Genomic DNA, 22,244 nt, shown 5'->3' on the forward strand with positions numbered 1-22,244 from the left:
CCACAATCAGAGAATAAAGAGACAAAGTTAATTTTGACAGTAGAATTTATTTAGCTCCAAGTAACCAGATTATGGCCATTTCATTGCGTGATCAAGGTAGACATTGTTACGTGGTGGTTTCACACTTCAAAGTCCAGGAAGGCCCCTGACACTGCAGTCAGCCACGCTCCCCTGCTCAGGAGCCATGTATGTTTTGGAGGCTAGTGTTTTGGACAGTATGGGTTCAGAAACACAGTCAATGGTCACTCTAGAGTCAGGTAGTGAAACTGAGTGCTACTAGCGGGATCAGTTAATCTGCTGTGTGGTGCTGGGAGGGGCCCTTGCTCTCTCTGGTCAAACCTCCCAGGTCCAAGCACCAGTTCACTGGATGGGAATGCTCTTTGTAAGCAGCCTGTCCCCCATCTCCCCCTCCACAACCATGTGATCCTCATGACCATGTGGCACTTGTTTGCTTGCAGGCCCAGAAGAAGCCTGCTGTTCTCTGCGGCTTCCTGCTGGAAACAACCACCTTCATGAGAAGTAACCTGTCGAGGATCAGGATTGCTGCCTGTGGTTTGGCAGGTGAGTGGATGGATGTGTTCAGATTCAAGGTGGACCTGGAAGCCGCTTAGTCAATGCCAGGTCTGAATGGGAAGACAAGTGGCTGAGCTGGGAGCAGAGTTTTGGCCTACCTGGCAACACCAGGCCTGCTAGCCTGTGGGGTCTCTTGTCTGCCTGATTTTGAATGAGGGTGCTCACTATCAACTTCAGCCTGAAGAATATCTTCGTAAGTCAACCTGCGCCTCTTGCAGGGACAAAGCACTGTGGGCCTGCTGACGTCTCCCTGGTGTAAGGAGACACTGTACATCTGTCATTTCAGGAATTAGCATGAAGCAGCTGTCTGCCCATTATCTGAAGAAGATGGACCTTGTGGGACTTCGGAATTGTTAAGTAGTGCAGACTCAGTTGTAGAAGTCTATGGCTCACTGACACTTTGAGACCATGCTGAGGGAGGGCCTGGTGACCCTTGGCCGTGGGCTACTTGGAGAAGAGGGAGTAGCTCTAGAGAGACAGCTGAAGGTAGGGAGGGATCTCCAGGAGGACCATTTGGTAGGCGGAGCCCATGTCGACACCATTCTCAGATACTTCATCTCCCTCTGCCCCCAAATTCCACAGCCAAGGCCTGTCCCTGTTGGGGATGTCAGGAGCCCTAACAGGTCTGTGGAGAGTGTGGGAACACATGTCAGCTTACCTCAGTCTGCAGTGGGCCGAATGCAGTGGTCCTGACCCAAAGGCCTGTTCCTTTTCTCCCCACCCAGCTCTCCAGGACCTACAGCTAGACTCAGATGCTGCGGTCAGGAGGGCAGCCTTGGAGACTCTCAAAGTCCTGGACAGCTGCAATCAGCACTGGCTCTTGGCTTCACCCAGAGGACTGCCCTAAGTGGCCTTGATGCAAGATGTGAACTGCTTCATCAGTGTCCCACCTGCCCATAGCAAGGCAAATCATTTTTCATTTGTAGAAAAACTGATGTAAAAGAATGAGTATCCATCCCTCCCCTCCCACTGAAATACAGGTCCACTTGCTCTCCGGAGTGCAGGCTCCTGGCTATATGGACACCACATCCCAGAGCCAATCGTGGGGAAATGGGGAGCTTCAGCCCTGAAGGCCTTTTCATCCTCAGCTGAGCCTTTGTGGGTGTGGACATGCCAGAGCAAGGCATGGTACCAGCCAGTAAGAAGTGAAACTACCATCCCCCCTGTCCCCAGGGACCTCATTCCTAAAGCAAAAGGCAGATGCATGCTTAGCTGATCATGACATCCTGGAGAGCTTCTCCTGGGAAGCAATGTTCATACAAAGCCTACCCTCGCCCTTCCCAGAGACCTGAGGTTACCAAAGAATGGATGGGCTCCTGGAACAGAGTCCATTAGGGCCTGGAACAGTTTGGTGGGGAACAAAAGGGTAATTAGCCCCATGTCTAGAAATCTGGAAGGGGAAGAGGAGAGATCAAGGACAGACTTTCTCATCCTTGGGCTAGCAACAGAATGGTCTAGGCTGAGGCCAGGGCAGGCAAACATACTGAAGGCAGCACCTCCACCGGACAGATGCCCACCCAGTCTGAAGCAAGGCCTTGCTTGCTGAGGCCTCTCTTCAAGGTTGATTTTTTGTAGCTCTTTGGCTTCCACAGAGTAGACATGAAGTGCTGTTATTAACAACTCTAGATGCACTTGCACACTGGACCAAGCTGTGCCTGGGGCTCCCCTCCTCTCTGTGTAGAACACTTACAGGCTAAAAGGGGACCATCAGAACTGAGGGCAGTGTTCTGTTTCTGATGGGGATTTTCTTCTAAAAAGGAACAGAATTCAGAAAGAGTAAGACAAGGTTTAAGCTCTCTAACTACTGTAAAATGTAACCCTGTATAATACCAGAAAACTAACAAATCACAGAGGTTATTTGTGATTTGTACAACACTAGACTGGTTCTGTGGACCCAGAGTAAACCAACTGAGGTGACTAGAATAGCCAGCGCTCGGAGAGCGAGCCCCATGAAAGTCAGGGTACCCAGGGCAGCACGCCCAAACTGAAGTCAGAGAGCAGACTGGGGTATGGGTCTGTGTCAGCGCTCATCAAGCATGGATGAAGCTTGGGTTCCATCCTTAGCACCTCAAAAAAAAAAAAAAAAAATCACTAAAGATGAAAACAAATCACATTTGTTGCCACCAGCAAAGAGCACCAATGGGCGTGAAGGAGTAGGTCTTACACGGCTGAAGTGGCAGCCATTTACGAGTGCTATTCTTCAGTTTGAAGGAAGAGTGTATCCATGGACTGTAAAGTGGTTTCTAGGAGGGCGCCAAAGTGTTACGTACATGCCAGGATTGATCACAGCCCATGTGTACTCCTCAAGACAACAAGGACAATAGAACAAACTACTTTGGATGTCAGAGCAGTTTCCTATCACTATCACAAAACACTTGAGGCTGGGCACTCAATCTATACAAAGGTTTAACTCAGTTTTGGAAACCTAAGGTCATGGAGTGGACAAGAGATCTGGTAAGGGCCTGGTGGCAGACATGAGAACATATGGGGAAGGAGCTGGCACCACTTTCAAGAAACAGGCAGAGTCAGGCTTGGGCTTTCATAACCACCTGGGAACTCAACAAGGTTCCAGGAGATAAGCCCCTAATCAGTCTGAGAAACTCACCCCAACCCACAGGTGTAGCCCTCTACTACTGTTAACACCCACAGACACTCTTCCCACATATAAACCTTTGGGAGACACATCACAGTACCCACATATGCAAGTGCCCGTCAAAGCAAAACTGCAGAATATACAGCACTATTCATGTGAGATAAAGCCATGGAAGTTATTAGCTGTTCTGTTCACAGATCTTACATATTTGACGACCACCCTTGCCAAGGCCAGCTCACTTTCCTCCACTAGGTGATACCTGACCACTGAGTTCTCAGGAAGTATCAGGTGCCAAGAAGGGTCTAGAGGTGCAGAGGCCACGCCTGCCCTGGAAGTGCCTCCGTCTGCATGCACTGCCAAATTGTTCTGAGTGAACCATAGGCCTCCAGCAGGGTGCCAGACTCTCAGGTGATTTATTGCTATACCAACTTGAGTCCCTCAAACCAGAAGTCCTGAGCCCAGTGTAATATTGTCTGGAGGTGCAGGGCGTAGGCCAGGAAGGTTACATGGGACCCCACAATAGAAATGGCACTTTTTCTTTTTTGAGACAGGCTCTTACTCTGTAGCCCATGCTAGCCTTTCACTTAGTTATCCTGTTGCTTTAGTCTCTATTCAAAGCCGGCACATCCGGCAGGAACCATGTTCTCACAGGATCTCTCCACCTCAGGTGTCCATAGCCAGGAAGAAAGACCTCAAAAGAACTGGCAAAATGAACTGTCATCTCAGCCTTTTACCTTTAAAACAGTTTACTACTGTCAGCTTGGCTGTTTAAGCCACAGCCCATGGTAAACTGCTGGGGTTGATTCACAGGTACTGTCAATGTGGTTCTGGCTGGAGACATGAGAAAGGGGGACAGCAGGAAGCTTTCCAAGAGAGCAACAGGAGAAAACCATGCCCTTCAATTTTACATTGAAAAAGGAAAAATCACAAGGCAGCAGCATACCAACAACTGTCACTAGGTGGTTGGCACATGCGTACTGTCACCATACATGGAATATTTGAAAGTGTTCATTAAGAATAGCCACTCGCAACTAGAAACCACCTCAGTAGAAAGAGGCCTCATGGGTGTTGCGTGGCTGCAAGAACATTTGGAAATAATTCAGAATTGTTTCAAATACTTATTCTAAAAGCATCAAGACCTTGGAATTACTTCTTGAGGGTAAACCTCGGGCGGTTTTAGCTCTCTCTTAAGTACTGGGCAGTCCTATTTACTTCAAGTATCATTTTGTCTGGGACTCAAGTATAGGGTTCATAAGCAAAACAAAATGTGGAGCATACTCTAGATGGCATGTCTAAATGAGTAAAAAACTTGAGACAAACAGGTCTACAGGGCTGACACTGAAAATGTTAACTCTACAACTTTATTTGTAAAATCTCACAAGGCGCTTTCCATGACCCCAACTGCCTTGAAGCTGCATTAAGGGCAGAAAGGTCAAACAAGGCAGCACACAAGCAGAGGCAGAGCCAACAGCTGTGGGGCAGTGTGATGAAGGTGCACCTGAGGCCAGTCTAGGTGACAATGACAGAGACCTCATCTAAAAACAGATTTAGAGGTAAGGGGGCAAGGCAAGATTTATGCACTTTCCATTCTGAATGATAATTTTAGTATGAGCCCACTGGCACTTCAAAGCTGGGCACTGGATGCCTATCTTCCTCTGCTGCCTTCATGTTTACCCTAACTGCAGGAAATCTCATCCTGTTACAGAACTTAAGGCACACTGTAACCAGAAACAGAAAGTGAAACTATTCGTTGTTTATAGTGAGGTTTAAGATGGAATTAGAGAAGGCATCTAGTAAAGACCCTAATGATAGGCTATTAAACTCCAGGGGAGTGGCGAGGGTCTTCTGGGTACCAAGGAAAAAGCTCCAGGCACTGTGGCTCTGCCTTAGCAAGCAACTTGAGTCTACACTCTGCAATCAAAGTCCCCTCCAGTAGTCAAGAAAGAGAGGTCCCCAGGCTGAGGTAAAAGTAAGACTTTCACTGGGTGCCATGAAGGTGGGATTTCAAAGGCAGGTGCATGTTCTAAGTGTACAACCCCAGCTACTCAGGAAGGCCAAGGCAGGAAGATGATGAGGTCAAGGTCAGCTTGGGCTACAAAGCAAGATAGGGTTTAAAAACAAGGTGGCAAAATTTTTATTGGCTCTAGAACAGGAGGAAGGTCCAGATAGGAGGGCAGGGGACACAGCTGTGTTCCTGGGACAGCCAGGGACAAAAGTATAAGGCTGAGGACAAAGGAGCTGGATGAAGATGCAGTTTCTAGACTAAGGTCTTTGGAGACCTCTTCCCATCAGGAACTCAGGTTATCCTGAGGTGACCTGAACACAAACACATTCTCACAATTGCTTCATGGTGTCTGGAGCAGGCCTCTGAGGCACACAACGGTGGCAGTTTTTGGTCTAGGAAAGCCAAAGGGATTCAGGAGGTTGAGGTAGCTAGGTAGCTAGCTTAAGACCAAGAGCAAGGGAGCCTGCTGCTGGGTGCACCCTGCCAGGGATACCTGTACACCAGGCAGCCAGAGACCCCATTACCATGGCACCCAGGTCTGAGGTCATTCAGCAGGTCTGGCTCTGCTCCTTGTGGTGTCATCTGTGGCAACAAACATAATCTCAGCATTTGGGAAGCAGAGGCAGGAGGATCCAGAACGCAAGGCCACCCTGACTATAAGTAAGTCCAAGGTCTTCCCAGTCTTTGATGCAAGATTCTGTCTCAAAAAAAACAAATGAAACCCCCCCCAAAGAAAAAAAACAATCCAGAACCCCAAAGACTAAGGCAACAGGTATACACAGGGTTCTGTGTTAGGCCCCAGTCCATGGACTTAAACCATGTCCTCCTAAAACATGAGTGGGTGGCCAGAGAAGAGGCACTCAACACCACCCAAGTGTGGAAGGTAAAGATGGGACAAATGAAGAGCAAAGACAAAGAATTAAAACCAAGAGGAAAAAGTCATTGAGAATCTCCTGAATATGATAGGAGAGACAGTAATGGCTGAAGCTGGCTGGAGAAGCCCAAGGCACCACTAACATCCCACATGAAAGGACAGAGATGATGGGGTGACACAGCAGGGGAGATAGCTGGACAGAGGCTGAGTGGGAGACTGCTTAGCAAATGTGATGACCTGGACCCCATCTCCAGAAAGAGAAAAAGCAGCAGCTACTCACTACACATAAACACCACGCACAATAGACACCCAATCAGCAGTCAGGACACTCAGGGCTGGACTGCTTCATGGCTTTGCCTGCTGCTCTTGAAGAATCTTAAGAATTGGCCTGGTATGCACACGCTGGAGGGTATGACAACTTGCGTCTTTTTGTTGGGAAGCAAGGGTCTTTCACAACAGTCCACAAGGAACCGTGAGCCTCCAGTGCAGTCGAGTGCTGTGGGCTTCTTATACGCTGGCCAGATGTTGACAATTTCTGCAAACTCTGGAATTGAGAGTCTGCATTAAATTTTCTCAAGTCCTCTGTCTGACTAGGAATAGCTGCTCTAGCTTTCCTTGGAGATACTCTGACACACGAGGTCACCTTCACCTGCTGGGGTGACATCAGGCAATACTTCTGATGAAGTATGTCAAATTCTTTTTTTATCTCATCATAGCGACCCCGCTCACAGCTCTGCGGGCCCATCCGCGGTGCTGAAATCGCAGCACCGAGCAACGCTGCCTTTTTGATTGGCCCAGATTTGTGTTCCTGAAGAAAAAGGCCAGACATCTGTTGAGAATGGCTTGGATTTTGTGAGGTGCTGTCCTCCGACAGTTTTGGAAAGGGATCACTCTTTTGGAGACATCTATCTGCTTTGACAGGCATTTCACTCTGGTCTTCAAAAGCCTCACTTAACTTCTTTGCCTTTTCTCTGTTAAAAGGTAAACTCAGCCTGTGTGTTTCTATTCCCCAGGGACTGCCTGGGCTTATAGAACCACCTTTGTACATGTCTACAGCCCAGGACTCTGTGGGGTCAGCCAGCCAAAGTGGTTTCCTAGAAGACAAACAACATTCCTGATGAAGCTGGTCAAATTTGATTTCAATCTCCCTACGCTGCTTTTCTATTAGACTTGGAATCATCCTTGGTCTGGGAACTATTTTAACAGGTGAAATGAGCCACTGTAAGGCCTTCACTCTATTCTCTCGCTCAAGTAGGTACGTTGTATTTACATCTAAAGACTTCTGAGGCATCTCTTGGAGATCCTTCCAATCTGGTCTGAATTTATGGACTTGGAGTTTGCTTCCTTCCAGAGAAACCCTTCCCAGTTTCAAGCCTTTCTTATGGGGAGCAATATGTAGTAAATTCTTGCAGTCTCTCAATATTCTGGCCTCTTTCCGTGGCTCTGAGCAGGGCACAGGCCTCCTCTTGGAGCTCTTCCTGAAAGGCTTATGCCAGTGACAGTATGTCTTGTTCTTGTGCACCTCGCCTTTACGGTAGAGCCTCCTCCCGAGGCTCCAGTTCTGGTTGATGTGGGTCTTGGTGGAGATTATGCACGATGGCTTTGAGCTCAACAGCCTACTCATCGAATGCATCATGCCTTCATACAGATCACTGATTGTCACATTGTAAGGGTCATCAATGTCAAAGGACTGGTTGCTTAAGCTGTTACTGCTGGTCCCTAGTAAGAAGCTGTCATTTCTAGGCATAACACTCATGTCAGCTGGGCAAGGGTATGAGGAACCCTGGTCTCCGAAGGATGAAGCTGATGTGTTAGGATCACCAAAGCTCTTTTCGGAGATAGTCTCTAGTAAGAAGCTGTCATTTCTAGGCACAACGCTCATGTCAGCTGGGCAAGGGTATGAGGAACCCTGGTCTCCGGAGAACGAAGCTGATACGTTAGGACCACCAAAGCTCTTTTTGGAGATAGTATCCTGGCATCCTGGGAGAAAAATAGACAAAGTCAAGGTAAAGCATGACTCAATCCATCCACAGGTACCCCATGTCAGAGAGCTCAAGGGGGAACTGTAAGCATTACAGATTAAAACAGCACAAACAAAATAAAACCCCAGAAATGTTAAGTAGACTCTTCCTGGAAGACTTTATTTTGGCAGAATTAGATTTCTACTCTTCACTTCAGTTTTGTAAAAGGAGTCTTCTCTCCCTCACACTGTTTCAAGATGGCTGCTGGCTCAAAAACCAATACAACACACACAAAGAGATGAAAACTTTAAAAAAATTGATGAGAACAAAAAATTCTACCAATACTAACATTTCAATAAGAAACGCCAACAAATGCGACTGAAGAGATGACTCAGTACTTAAGAGCATTGGCTGCTCTTCCAGAGCACTAGAGTTCAGTCCCTAGCACCCATATTAGGCAACAGACAAATGGCTTAATGCCAGCTCCAAGGGAATCTGATACCCTCTGCGGTCTGTGGTAACGAACACACACACATAAACACATGCACGCACTCGGAGAAAACTCCAGCAAGTAACTCCATACCCCTGATCTCTAGAGGGGTGGGTGGGAAGACATGTTCCTGTGCATTGTGCAGCTATGACTTCTGTATCACATGAGTAGTTCATGGATTTTAAAAGGTAAAATCAAACCTGCAGAAACAGGAAAAGCTCAACTGGAGCACTCAAGAAGGTGATTCCGGGAAATATAACACTGAAGGCAACTCAAGGAGCTGCTAAATGCAGAGGATGCCACCTGGGTGGGTCTACTATTGAAAGGACAAAAATGGTTACAAAGGACACTGTGGGTCAATTAGTAAAACTGTATCATGCCAATGAGAAGTTTCTGGCACATTCTAAACTTGCTATACTCATGGAGAGCCACCCAGTTCTTGGAAAGTACACATGAAATGTCTAGGAATGCTACCTATGTGATGTGAGCCAAATAAATATATACTGCATGTGTGCATACATATGAACCAGGGAGCTATAGTGAAAGAGCAATGATGAACGATGCTACCTGTCACCCACAAGACAAATAGCCACTCTTTACTCCCGTCCTGCTAGAATCAACATGTTCAAACTAGTGAGGGCTAAGATATATCTAGCAAATGGTATTATGCCTACAGGAGGAAAACCAGCTCATTAAGAAAATCCTCAGGATTGCCTGGGCTACATTGAGACTATACTGAAGCACCACAAATGGTGCCAAGGGTCCCAAGTCTCCAAAGATGAAAGACATAGTTCATGTAAAATTACTCCTTCATACTCACCAGGAGCTGGTGTGACAGGTGAGGTCAGGGAAGGACTCCAAGTCACAGGTGTGTCTTTTCGGTTTCCCTTCTCTGCATTCTGAAATCATAGCCAGTGGTCATAAAAGTTTTGGAGCTGGGTTCTCCTTAAAAATACACTGTCCTTGGGTGATGTCAGTTATTCCCACTTCAAAACAAGTGTGCACCATAACAAAAGAGTGGCTGGTCAATCTTCAAACCACAGAGAAGGGGTAACCCAAAACATCTGAGAACTCTGCCCATGAGGCCACAGCCCCCTCTTGGCAACTACTCCCTGCCCAGCCATCAATGGCTCTTGTCTACCATTACACTGGGATTAGTCAGAATGTCTAGAGGACTTGTGAGGCCAGATAAACTTGGGCCTAATTCCAACCCTTTCCTCTGATTAAGTAATGGCCAGGACACTACCTGCTGCACTCCTAAGACAGTAATCAAGGGATCCCCAAACACAGGTCAGCTGGCCATCAGTGCAGTAAGAATACTGACTCCATGGAAACTTGCAGCCACCATGAGGGGAGGAAATGCTTGTTACTTGACACTACTATTTAGGCACTTGCCATCCGGGTATTAGGATGTCCTTTGTTCTAGGAAAGAGGCTGACAGAACTAGGGAAACCTGCAGTGTCATCTTCAGGGGCCCCTCCAACTCTAGCTGTCCCAGTTAGTGTTAGCTGTCCACTTGACACAGCCCATAATCACCCAGAGTCTCAATTGAGTAGCAGTCTTTATCAGGTGGTTCGTGGGCATGTCTATGAGGGACTGTTTTGATTACTAACTGGCGAAGGAGGGTCCAGCCCACTGTGGGTAACCATCCTCTTGCAGGGTGGTCCTGGGATATATAAGAAAAAAGCTTTGAGAAAGCACTGCAGTGAAGCAGAGGATACCTGTGCTGAGAGAGAGGCTGTCCCTGCAGTCTTCCTCCTGCCTCTTTTCCACCTCAGACCTGGTGTAGCAGGTTGGGGACAGGAGAGAAGGCCCCACTAGGGAAGGTGTGGGGCGCTAATTCTTCAACTGTGCAGCTAAGAGCTGGAAGTGCTCTTGGGGCTCCACTGGGCTTGAGCTATCCCGGGACAATGAACACGTCAAACCCAGCATCACTCCTACCTCCCGAGTTTTCCAGCTACTGCATAGGGCCCTGGGCTGTTCATTGAAGAACAGAAAAAAGCCTGATAGCAAATGAAAAGTATGGAAGTAATTACTCAGATCCCTTTACAGGCTCTGAGGACAGCACACACAGAATCTTTACTGCACCCCAATTTGTTTTTAATGCTTGGTCAAGTCTTATCAGCGCACACATACACACACACACACACACACACACACACACACACACACACGTCTTATCAGCGCACACACACACACACACACACACACACACACACACACACAAATACACACACACAGGTTACCTTAAAATACTCTGCACCTTGAAGCAGTATATCCAAGTCTAAGCTTGTCTCTGCATTGCTGCTTTCTGAATCTACAAGTAGAGGAAATTTCAATGCATGAAGCATCTCATAGGTAGTTTTGTATTGAGAGATGTCTACAGTAAAGATTCCTGTGGGTTCAAGAATGTTCTCCTGGGGTTGGAAGATGGCACAGGGGTTAAGAGAGTTTACAGCTCTTCCAGAGGACCTGAGTTCAGTTGGCAGCACTCACATTGGGTAGCTCACAACCACCTGTAATTCTAGCTTCAGGAAAAGCTGATGACTCTTACACATAATTTAAATAAAATAAATCTTCAGAAAAAGAAAAAATGCTCCCCTTGTGCCTATGATTGCCAGTAGCCTAGAGCCCCTGAGCAGGAAGATACCCGACTAGGCAGTAGGAGCAACTGATTCTCCAATTCAGTGACCTCTGATCTGAGACACTATGATCCTCACCCAGCAGACTGAACTCCCAGGACAATGGGAGTCTCCACCCACTGCTCACCAGTCAGGTGCTGGGCCACTGGACAGCGAAATGTGGCTAGTTGAGCTAAGTGAACCTTTGACCTACAATTCACTGAATTAATGGCCCCAACACCCATGCAGCGCTCAAGGAATCATTCTGGATAGCTTCAAGCAGTGGGGGAGCATGGGCCTAAATGTTTGTTGAGTTAGGATCTGGGTTAACACCAATAAGCGGAGGACTCTGCAAGCAGAAGCAGCAGCATCTTTTCACTGCTCTCACTTGGGGCAAGAAAAATTGTCCCTCCCAACCCCCCTTTTTGTGACATGGACTCACTATGTAGCTTTGGCTGGCCTAGAACTTGCTGTATAGACCTAAGCCGGCCTTGAACGCAGAGTTCCTTGCCTTGCAAGTGCTTAGATTAAAGCACTGCCTTGCTGGGCTCAGAGGAAGTTCCAAGGATAAGCTGTGTGGCCAGAACGAACCAGGTTAGGAATGCCTGGGCAGCGGGAAACCACGGTGGCAAGGCGGAACACCTTTCTGTTATTTGGCTAAATGTTGACGTAAGTGGGCAAGACATGGCTCCCCATCTTCCAAGGACCCGGAAGAACATACCCAGGGCACTTTATAACTTATGCTTTTAAAAATTAACAATCTAGATAAAACATTAACAGTGAGGACCTCTCTATATTGCTAAGGTGGGGACAAGCAGCCTTGTCTCTAGCCTCCTTTTTTAACATGGCAACACTCACCGGCTCCCAGGACTTGTGTGCAGGGCTGTAAACACTCACTGCCTTCTGGAGCTTGCCCATTTAAACTGCCAATCACCTTCACAGAAGGGTCCTTAGGGTATAAAAATCAAGACACAGAAGCTTGATTAAGTAATATCACATTTCTACTCACTGTGTATCAAAACATTCACAATCCTTGCAGGGCACACAAGACAACAGGAAGCTTTGCAATTATCTTCCTGTGCATGCTTAATAAAGGGCCTCAAGACTCCCAGAAGTCAGTGGAGAATTAATTCCACTGGTCCTGGAGAGAATGCAGTATTCAGGAGACCATGGGGATGACCTGGGACTTACACGCATTATAGTGTTTATGGCCACAGCAGGCTTCTGCAGTTCCTTTTGGGTGGAACCAGGGGTCACTCTCCCAGGGAGGTCACTCCTGCTTCCTAAAGCCTAAAGCCTGTGCTCACCAGGCTCCACTAAGGCACCAACAAGTGCTTATTAGTAAAGTGCCAGCATTCGACACAGAACGCTGGCTGCATGATTTTAGGAGCCAGCACGGTGAGCTATTTCCTTTCAGGTGCTAGCTCCGTGGGCTTGGGAACCTGAGGGGGCCACGCAACACCAAACTAATACAATCCTGGCTCCTGGACACCACTGCAAGCTGAGACCTCAAAGCTCTCAGCTTAAGTTTTGTGGCTTCCAGTGTCTGAAGGGCAGAGCTTCTGACACACGTGGAAGTAGACAGCCCTCAGCTACCTCCTACTGTTTGTTTGGCCCCTGAAATGAGCCCACAACAAACCACCCAGGGTAATACAGAGTCCATCCTCACTTATTGTCTCCCACAGTCCTTGGAATGGCAATCTTAGGAGCAGCATAAATACTCATCTTTGGGGGAAATCACCAATAATAAACCCTAGTAACACTGTGGGGGTCCTCAGTTGTAACTACAGGCTATGCATGCCCACTTTTCTAGTCCTAAGAATAGCTCCAACATTTCTACAGACCACAAGCAGAGGGCCTCCTACATTTTAAACAAAAAACTTTAAATAAATATTTTTTGCTACCAGGACTAACCGTTCTAGCACTGGGCTGTCAGCAGTTTAAAACAGCAGCAGCAACAAAAACAACAACAAAAAACCCCAAATGACAACTATGGAACATGGCTGTAATTCTAGCACTCCAAGAGGCTAAAACAGTACTCATGAGTTTGAGGCCAGCCTGGGCTACACAGAGTTCCAGGTTAGTTTGGGCAACAGTGTGAGACCCGGCCTCAAAAATCCAGATAGGTAAACAGATTATAAAATAGTGAAGGGAAAGACCAGAGTTCCCTTATGTCTTAACTAGAAGGGGTCAGAGGTGCATTTGCAGATAGGAACTAAAATGGCACCCGTGATTACGTGTCACAGCAGCCAGGCTAGCCTAAGTGTTCTAGCCCTCCTACAGCTATGATGATTAACCAAGGAAGCTTAATTTCAGAATTGCTACTAATGCTGTGCAACCTTAATCTTGGTGTTCTACTATTGGTAACAGGTTTCCCAGGAAACATGGTTGCCTGAGACTCAGACCAGATAGCCTTACACTAATTACCAGAGCAAAGGGTCATGCAGTCTCACAGCAAGAAGGCAAACTGTGTTGATGCCATCCAGGAAAACAGTATCAGATCACTAGCTGTAAAGCCCTGGTACCAGGAGACCCTATTTCTAGAGGCAAAGGAAGAGGGGTGTGTGATCCCTCCTCTTTCTGCTTTCTGGTTACAGAAGAGAAGTGGATGCACTGCTTTTTCTCAAAGGAAATGAGCTCCCAACAAAGTAGCTCCTTAGTATTTTGGCCTGCAGGTCTCTAAGCTGGTCCAGCACCTGCAAACAAGCCTGTTGTTAGGACTGAGATGAAGAAATGTAGCATACAAGAGCCAGGTGATGGAAAAAACACTTGGCTGTGACTCTCCAAACAGGAGGAGAAAAGGCAGAGGAGGAGATCAATGGCCTTGAGGTGGCCTCCTGCAGCTCTCAGAGCACTGGCATCAAGGCTTACCCACACTGGGATTCAGTCACATCAACACACCACAGGAATGCATTACAGCAGTAACTAGACAGGAAATACCTGAGTTTGGTCCTTGTTTCTTTCCTTTATCAGCTTTCCTCCCCAAACTCTCAATCCTAAAGAAACAAAGATGACAACTGAAGTAATCTGAAATGCTCAATTTCTGCTCAAAATGTACTGACAAAAACCAAACTGAATGTCACAAAAGGCATACATTAAAAGTAATCCAGGTTTTGACAGTGCTGCTGCTCAACTTTGTGAAGGAAAATTTTTTTTTTTAAACCAAGATTGGACAAACTTGTCATTAATGGCCATCTCTCCTACCAAGAACAAAGCACCTTACCCAATTCCACCACTAACATGAAAGGCTAAGGACAACTTATATTACAAATATATACTATTTTACATATACATAATATATATATTTATGGGGTACATATATCACACATTTATGGAGCAAGCATTTTTATAGGGCAATATCTGCACTTCATCCTGGGAGTCAGTGCTTAACTAGGGCAATCTAGTAGCATAGTACAAAGAAGTCCATGTACAGATTTCTGGAGACCAAGTGCAGCAGCCCTGTCACTCAGGAGCTAGCAGAACTTGTGCAATATACTCAGTCCTTTTAAATCTCCCAGGAAAATACAAGTTACTTAGAAAAAATGGTGGGTTTTGAGATTTGAGATATTTGCATTAGAACAGAAGGAAAAAAACTTTACACAGCGCCCTCTGTGTCCCAGATCTTACTAAGGACACATCACTTAGTACTCACAACCCATATGCATGTGACTTCCTGCACCTCCCTAAGAGCCCATGCAAAGACTTAACATGTTTACTGTACAGACACGCACGCAAAGGAACAGGAATGTTCAGATGACCAGACCTGGCTCTGCACATGCAGTGCAGCCAGAGTGTGAATTCTGGGAGGTCTGACTGCACCTGACCACTGTACAGCACAGCCTCTCCAGAAGATAGCAATGCTTGATTGAATGGGCTCAGAGTCAAATCAAGGCCTTGCTACTCCGGCCGAGCGGCCCTCTCAGTGGGATCTACGCTTAACTGCAATGGTTTTTAAAAAGCGCTTACACTGCAGGTTTGAAACTGAACTCTACAGCGCTCCCAAGCGCTGTAGAACAGCTCCCAAGTGCAAGCACAGATGAACTGTCATTACACCCGAGCGATTCCTTCCCTGCTGTCTCTACCACAATCAGCGCAGTTAGCTTTGCCCTACTCCATGCCTGAATTCAGGAATTCACACTATTGTCCAGGGAAGGTAAGCAGCATCTTAGGAAAGGCCATGCCAAAAACCATCACTCAGAATCAGTCACAGGGGAGAGATTTGTGGCAAGAATCCAAGATACCAGCTTGCTAGGACACAGAGCTATTAAATGACAAATGCAACCATGGGTGTCTGTGCTGGCCAGTTCCCAGGAAGGGCGACCATATGACAACCTGCGACGGTCTCAAACTCTTCAGATATTTCACTGTTGTTCTTATATAACCGACACAGGTTTTTATCAACAAAAGAGTGTTATTCAAGATAGATGGGCTGTCCAAAACATTCCAGACACCCTTTCATGAACAACCACATGAACAAAGAGAAGACTACAGACAGGACCGTGAAGGATTCCTGTATTACTGTATCCAGATTCCACCCAGAGCAAAAGCAACATATTACAGTATTATTTCAGTTTCTGCCTGTGTAAAATTTCCACCCAACAAGTGCCTTGAACAGTCAAAAAGGACCAAGGGCAAAGACTGCATTTGTCAAAGACTGTGGTCTGAAATCAGATTTTATCAGTAACTGAAGACAAGCGTCAGGGATGCGTCTTAGAGAAGGAACTGATCTTATCAAATACAAACATACCCCAGTCAGAATCTATGAGGTTTAAGGCAGTCCACAACATTAAATAAAATGGCTTCTGGAAGGCAGAAAAAGAGATGCGTCCAAGTTACACAGCACAGCGCAAGAGAATGGAGCTGGGGGCTGTTCCAATGGCTTGACAGGCACTCCAGGGACCGTTAGCACACCCACGGGGAATCCTCATGGTTGTCATAAGGAGTACGCCCTTATTTTACTGTACCGCTAAGCAATTAGCTCGGACTTCCAAGACCAATTAGCTTGGTCTTCCATTTTAAAGACCAGGCTGCATCTGTGTCTCCAGGCATTCCGTTTAGAGAAATGACTCGGAAATCAGCAATTCACGGACGCAAGGTCCTACGAGTGAGGGGAAAGAGTGCCACACTGCAAATTCTGGACCCCACTACTCCAGCACCCTGCCAACAGGAAGAGGCCTCCGTACCCTGAGGAGTCTCGTAGGTCAGCGTGGCAATATCCACCAACGGGTCGTCCTCAAAGGGCTGGTTGTACTGCGGGGAAGGAGAGTCAGGTCAGACCCCAGGGCGCTGGATTCCCCGCCCGCCGCACCCTCCCCGCCTCGGCCGGCCCAGCCCACCTTCGCTATCAGCCGCTGCATGTGCGTCTGAAAGCGGCTACGGCTTTCCCTGAGTTTCTGCAGCAGCCGGCGACCCTGCAAGCCCTCACAGTCCATGGCGAGCGCCGCTCACTCTCCCGCCGCAATCCCGCCCACGCCAGCGCTCGGCTCAAACCTGGCGCTCCCTGCGCTGATAGGGCCTTTCAAAAGCATATACGCAACCGACCCCGCCCGAGTTTCCGGCCGCCTCTCCGCCCAGGGAGCGCTTCCGGCGGAAACAAGGGTGGGAAGGCCGCCGGAGCGGGTAGGACATGCGCATTACTTCTCTATGCCGCACTCCCGGCCCCCTAGAGGCGTCTGGGAGGATTGCCTGGGTTCTTGTCTCCCTCATGGCTCCTGCCTGGACCGCGAAAAGCTACCAATTTTTCAGTTTGGGAAGGACTGGAAGAGAGCGCCAAATAACCGCCCTGAAAGGAGTGGGGAAAACCAGTGTTCATAAATCCCAACACAAGATATGTTTAAATGCAATGGCCGATTTTATAAACGTGACAGAATCTGTGATTTTTATCCCAGGGTTTTAACTTTCTCTCCCATTTCTGATTATATAATGTTTCTTGATTGATATCAGTCTTGTTCCTTAAGGGGATAGATGATTTGGTCCTCCATTTTATGAGGGCCTTTACGTTGATTGACATTTTAGAAAAATTTCAGGTAAGTTTTTTTGGGTTTTGTCTTCTTGCAGGGCTGGGGGACCGACCCCCAGGTTAGGGTGGGTTTACTTCGGCTTCATAACAGCTACATTTGTGTGCTTGTGTTAGTGTGATTATCACAGTAGGGATGATAATGGAATCTTTACTGAGTACCAGGAAGTCTCCCCACTTCTAGCCTGCCCTATAATCTTTTTTTGCTGTCCTGTTGAAACCAGGGAAGGAAAGAGGAACTTCCCGCCTCAGAGATAGTGGATGTCCACACAGTGTATTTGCAACAGGCACAGAGAGATGCTATCGAGTTCTGTTCAAGATGCTCAGCTCCTGGGAGGGTTGCAAGTCGTCAGACTCTCTTGGGATTGTTCACTGGATGGAGGCCGTCCCATCCAACATGTCCCTACCCCAGCATGTGGGAATGTGAAGGCTGCTACGAAGCAATGGGGGGTGGGGTGTCTCCTGTCTCCTGAGTGCCTCCAAGCCTTTTCCATTCTGATGGGCTGAATTTCTCAGAACTGAAAGCTAAAATAAAGTGTCCCTTCCTTAACTTGCTTTTTGTTAGGTATTTTAGCACAGCAATAAGAAAAATATTCAAGACGCTGTCAATTTACAGATAATTTTGATTCCAAATAGAACATTCACATCCACTCTATTGGAAAGAGGTATAAACAGCTCATCAGAGTATCTTTAGCTACATAGGTGGAGATGGTTTCAGAGTGCTGATCAGTCATAGAGAAGAATCAGTCAAAGCAGTTACATATATGAAACAGAACAGATGATAATTTGGCCCAATATTATTATTTAGTGAAGACATATACAATTCAAGGATCTTGCTATATTTTATTAATAAAATTGTTTTAAAATAATTAATGCTATTTCCAAACTATATATTACTAGTTATTAAAATAGTTTTCAAATATGGTGATGTGAATATTTGTCATGAAAGTTAAATATTAAATATATACTTATTATCTTAGTCACTGTTCTGTTGCTGTGAAGAGACACCATGGCCAAGGCAACAAAAAAAAAAGCATTTAATTGGGAGTTTGTTTACAGTTTCAGAGGTTAGTCAGACATGGTGCTGGAAAGGCTGCTGAGAGTTCTACATCCTGATCTGTAGGCAAGGGAGAGGGAAAGGAAGGGGGAGGAGGGACATGCGGGGGAGGAGGAAGGAAAGGGAGAGGGAGGGAGGGAAGGAGGAAGAGAGAGAAAGAGAGAGAGAAAGAGAGAGAGAGAGAGAGTCTTAGGAGCTGGGGGTCCATGGGCATGGCTGAGGCCACCGGGCTCATGGCGGTAAAGCAGAAGACAAGGAGTGGATCCCTGTTGCCAAGCTGGGCTGCCTGGTTAAGGACGTGAAGACAGAGTCCTTGGAGGAGATCTACCTGTTCTCCCTGCCCATTAAGGAATCTGAGATTATTGACTTTTTTCTGGGTGCATCCCTAAAGGATGAGGTTCTAAAGATCATGCCAGTGCAGAAGCAGACATGGGCTGGCCAGAGGACCAGGTTGAAGGCTTTTGTTGCTACTGGGGACTACAATGGTCACGTTGGTCTTGGAGGTAGCCACTGCCATCCGAGGAGCCATCATCTTGGCCAAGCTTTCCATCATCCCTGTGTGGAGAGGCTATTTGGGCAACAAGAATGGCAAGCCCCACACTATTCCGTGCAAGGTGACAGGCCGCTGTGACTCTGTTTTGGTTCATTTCATCCCTGCCCCTAGAAGCACTGGCATCATCTCCGCTCCTGTGCCCAAGAAGCTACTGATGGCTAGTACTGATGACTGCTACACATTAGCCAGGGACTGCATTGCCACCCTGGGCAACTTTGCCAAGGCCACCAACCTTTCATGCCATCTCCAAGACCTACAGCTACCTGGCCCCTGACCTCTGGAAAGAGACTGTGTTCACCAAGTCTCCTTATCATGAATTCACTGATCATCTTGTGAAAACCCACACCAGAGTCTCTGTTCAGAGGACCAAGGCTCTAGCTGTGGCTACCATGTAAGGGTTTTTATAAAATAATAATAATAATAATAATAATAATAATAATAATAATAATAAATAAAGTGAATTAAATCTGAAAAAAAACAACCTTTAGAAAATGTATATTGTTAAAGGAATGATAAAGGCCACAAAGGGTCAAACTTTCAGTGCAAGGGTTTTTCTTGCAATCATCAGTACACTCGGACAAAGGGTAAGATGATAGGACAAGAGATAACATTTATGTAGACTGTTGGTCTTATTGCCTGCACTTGGAAGATAACTGGAGACAGGAAACATCTGTCCTAAATCACTATTGACTTAATTGCTGGTACCTGGACCTTTGTCTCTATTAATTTAAAACTTTATCGTATGGCCTTGCTAACTGCATACTGATTGGCTTTTGTAAACCAATTGCGTGCTCTGCTTGCCCAGCAAGAAAAATTGTATAAAATTAGACAAGTTGTTCCAAGAGGCATACACCCTCTCCCATGTTGTGGGTCAGTCTGTTTTGTGCCGTGAATTTTGAGTCATCTGCATATAACATATATGTTTTCACAGTTTGACTGTACATCTCTAAAAAAATCTTTCCAGGCTATATTCAGATCAATAATGGTGTAATGGAACATTTTTTAGTATTACTTTTCTTCAGTCACATTTTCCAGAGTGTGTGCCTGTTGTGCAAATATGAGCCTGTGTTATTCATGGAATAAAGAACACAGACAGACAATTACATGTTTTTCTCTTGGCTCTGAAAACTGAGACTCCTTTTATCCCATTGGGACACACGAGTCTCCAGACACCCTAACTGTGCCTCCATGCAGCTGGGCCATGTTTACTCCTTGTGGCACCTCACCTCACAGCCTTCCTCAGGAGTGTGCCCCCACGCCCTGGGAAAATGGGGCTAAGGTTTTGGTGATCCTTCTGCTTCACCTTATGTGGTGGGAAATTGCTTTTTATTTTTTCACCTTGGGCTTTTTGCAACACAAACACATTCTTAGGGTCACGATTAATGTGTTTTAATGGGCTACACATTTTAAAAATCAATGGAAGAATTTACATTAAAAATAGAACACAATTAGATTGATTTGGGTGACCTATTTTTAATCAGCCCCATTATTTATAGGTCTGAAAATTGTCATGGCATCTTTCTCTGGAGCATGCAAAGGCCAGCCCTTCTGGCATTATGTGTGATAGTTTCAAAACAGGAGGCATGGGGTTAATCGATAACTTGCTAAACTTCCCCTTCCTTTTTTATTTTCTAAGATCAGGTTCACATCTTTTATTTTAGACCCTTAAAAAAAAAAAAACTATTGTAGGGATGTTCTAGGTTTGCCTTCTCACCTCTTTTCTCGGTTTAGCACTGCACTGCAGCTCTTTCTTCCTCCCATGGTTCATTGCGGTGTTCTAGATTCATTTCTGTTGATGTGGTAAACAATTCTGACCTGAAAGCAACTTGGGAGGGAAAGGGTTCATGTTAGCCTACAATTTCTGGCAACAGTCTCTCACCAAGGGAAGTCAGGACCAGAATCTCAAGGCAGAACCTGGAGCAGAAACCACAGAAGAATGGTGCTTACTGGCTCCTTCTCTGGCTCCTATGTGGAGACAGAGGACAGCTTTGGGAAGGTAGTTCTTTTGTTCCACTGAGTGGGTTCTGAAGATTGGACTCAGATCATCTGGCTTTGTGGCAAGCACCTTTACCTGCTGAGCTATCTTGCTGGACTGAGTTATCTCATCCTTTATGGACGTTGTATCAGCTGCTTTTCTATTTCTGTGATAAAATACCCTGCTAGAAGGAATTTAAAGAAGACAAAGTTTAATTTGACTTATGGTTCCAGAGGGCTAGAGTCCGTCATGGGATGGGGGCATGGTGGCAGGAGCATGAGGCTGGTGATCACACTTCCGTCCACATACAGGAAGGAGAGGAGGACGAGGGAGGGACAGGGAGGGAGTGGGAAAGGAGGGGAAAGAGAATGAGGGAGAGAGAAAGACAGGGAGGGAGGGGAGAAAAAGGAGGGAGGGGAGGACAAGATAGTGGGTATGTAGCAGTCTACCCAATTACAGTTAGGCCATCTCATGAAAGTGTTCCAAAGAATACTTTAAGTGCTAAAAATATCTTGGGTAAAACTGGACCTGCCCTAAATTCCTATACAATATGACCCTGAGCTATACACTGTAACTGCCTGATTATTTAACTGTTATCGTGCTTTCTGTACATATCACAATTATGGGTTTGTTTGTTTGTTTGTTTTTTCCTTAAGAACTCAAACCAACTGGAGGTTGGGACTGCTTCCCACTAATCTGCTTGGGACAGCCTCACCTGTGATTAATAAAGACTCCATTCGACTAATTCAGGCCTCTTGAGAATTTTTCTCTTCAGGTAACCCGTAACAGGGCACACAGAGCTGTGGTAATTTGAGTAGGAACGCCCCCTCCTTCCCCACGGACTCATGTGCTTGAATGCGAATGCGTGGCCCATAGGGAATAGTGCTATTAGGAGGCGTGGCCTTGTTGGAGTGGGTGTGGCTTTGCTGGAGGAAGCACTCACTATGGGCGGGTGTTGAGGTCTCGTATGCTCCAGTCAGGCCCAGCGTGGGATTTTCTCTTTCTGCTGCCTGCGAGTCCAGATGTAGAATTCTGAGATCCTTCTCCAGTAACATGCCTGCTTGTATACTGCCATGCTTCCTGCCATGATAAACCTTTCAAACTGTAAATGAGCCCCAATTAAATGTTTTTCTTTAAAAGAGTTGCTGTGGTCATGGTATTTCTTCACAGCAACTGAAATCCTAAGACGGAAGCCCACCTTTAGTCATTTATTTCCTCCAGCAAGGCTTCGCCTTCCCAAACAGCACTACCAGCTGGGTACTGAGTATTCAAATCTGTGAGCCTACAGGAGGCACTTGTCATTCAAAACACCACAAACCTCAAATCAGTGTTAAAATCAGACTTTTGGGTTTAAGGCAAAAAGAACTTGAAGGTCAACCAGTATAAGGCAGAATTAGTGTCTATTACAAGACATTTTAAATATTGACTTTGAGCAAAGAGGAGAGAAGTGGGGTCAGGAATCTTGGAGGCTTTTAAAACCTCAAAGCCTTCAGCTGGGTTTGGTGGTCCATGTCTATAATCCCAGC

The 22,244-nt window shown here is 46.4% G+C and overlaps 2 protein-coding genes and 1 pseudogene across 2 annotated transcripts in view; 2 read left to right on the forward strand and 1 right to left on the reverse strand.

Moving 5' to 3' along the window:
- Positions 1-1,420, forward strand: part of Mroh2a (maestro heat like repeat family member 2A) — a 33,019-nt gene extending 31,599 nt beyond the window's left edge. The window contains exons 39-41 of the mRNA XM_021627258.2: positions 459-561; positions 860-925; positions 1,299-1,420. Of these exons, the coding sequence (XP_021482933.1) occupies positions 459-561; positions 860-925; positions 1,299-1,420 (291 nt within the window). The remainder of the gene's footprint in view (positions 1-458; positions 562-859; positions 926-1,298) is intronic.
- Hjurp (Holliday junction recognition protein) lies at positions 28-16,593 on the reverse strand. The gene is made up of 7 exons (XM_021627254.2): positions 16,454-16,593; positions 16,301-16,367; positions 14,058-14,113; positions 11,976-12,066; positions 10,743-10,813; positions 9,317-9,395; positions 28-8,025 (listed from the first exon to the last, which is right to left on the reverse strand). The coding sequence occupies exons 1-7, from the start codon at positions 16,547-16,549 to the stop codon at positions 6,422-6,424; spliced, it is 2,064 nt and encodes a 687-aa protein (XP_021482929.1). The 5' UTR covers positions 16,550-16,593; the 3' UTR covers positions 28-6,421.
- LOC110540485 (small ribosomal subunit protein uS5-like) lies at positions 16,548-19,138 on the forward strand (annotated as a pseudogene).
- The last annotated feature ends 3,106 nt before the right edge of the window (positions 19,139-22,244 follow it).

Source organism: Meriones unguiculatus, chromosome 15 (genome assembly GCF_030254825.1).
Source record: "Meriones unguiculatus strain TT.TT164.6M chromosome 15, Bangor_MerUng_6.1, whole genome shotgun sequence".
Classification (NCBI taxonomy): Eukaryota; Metazoa; Chordata; class Mammalia; order Rodentia; family Muridae; genus Meriones; species Meriones unguiculatus.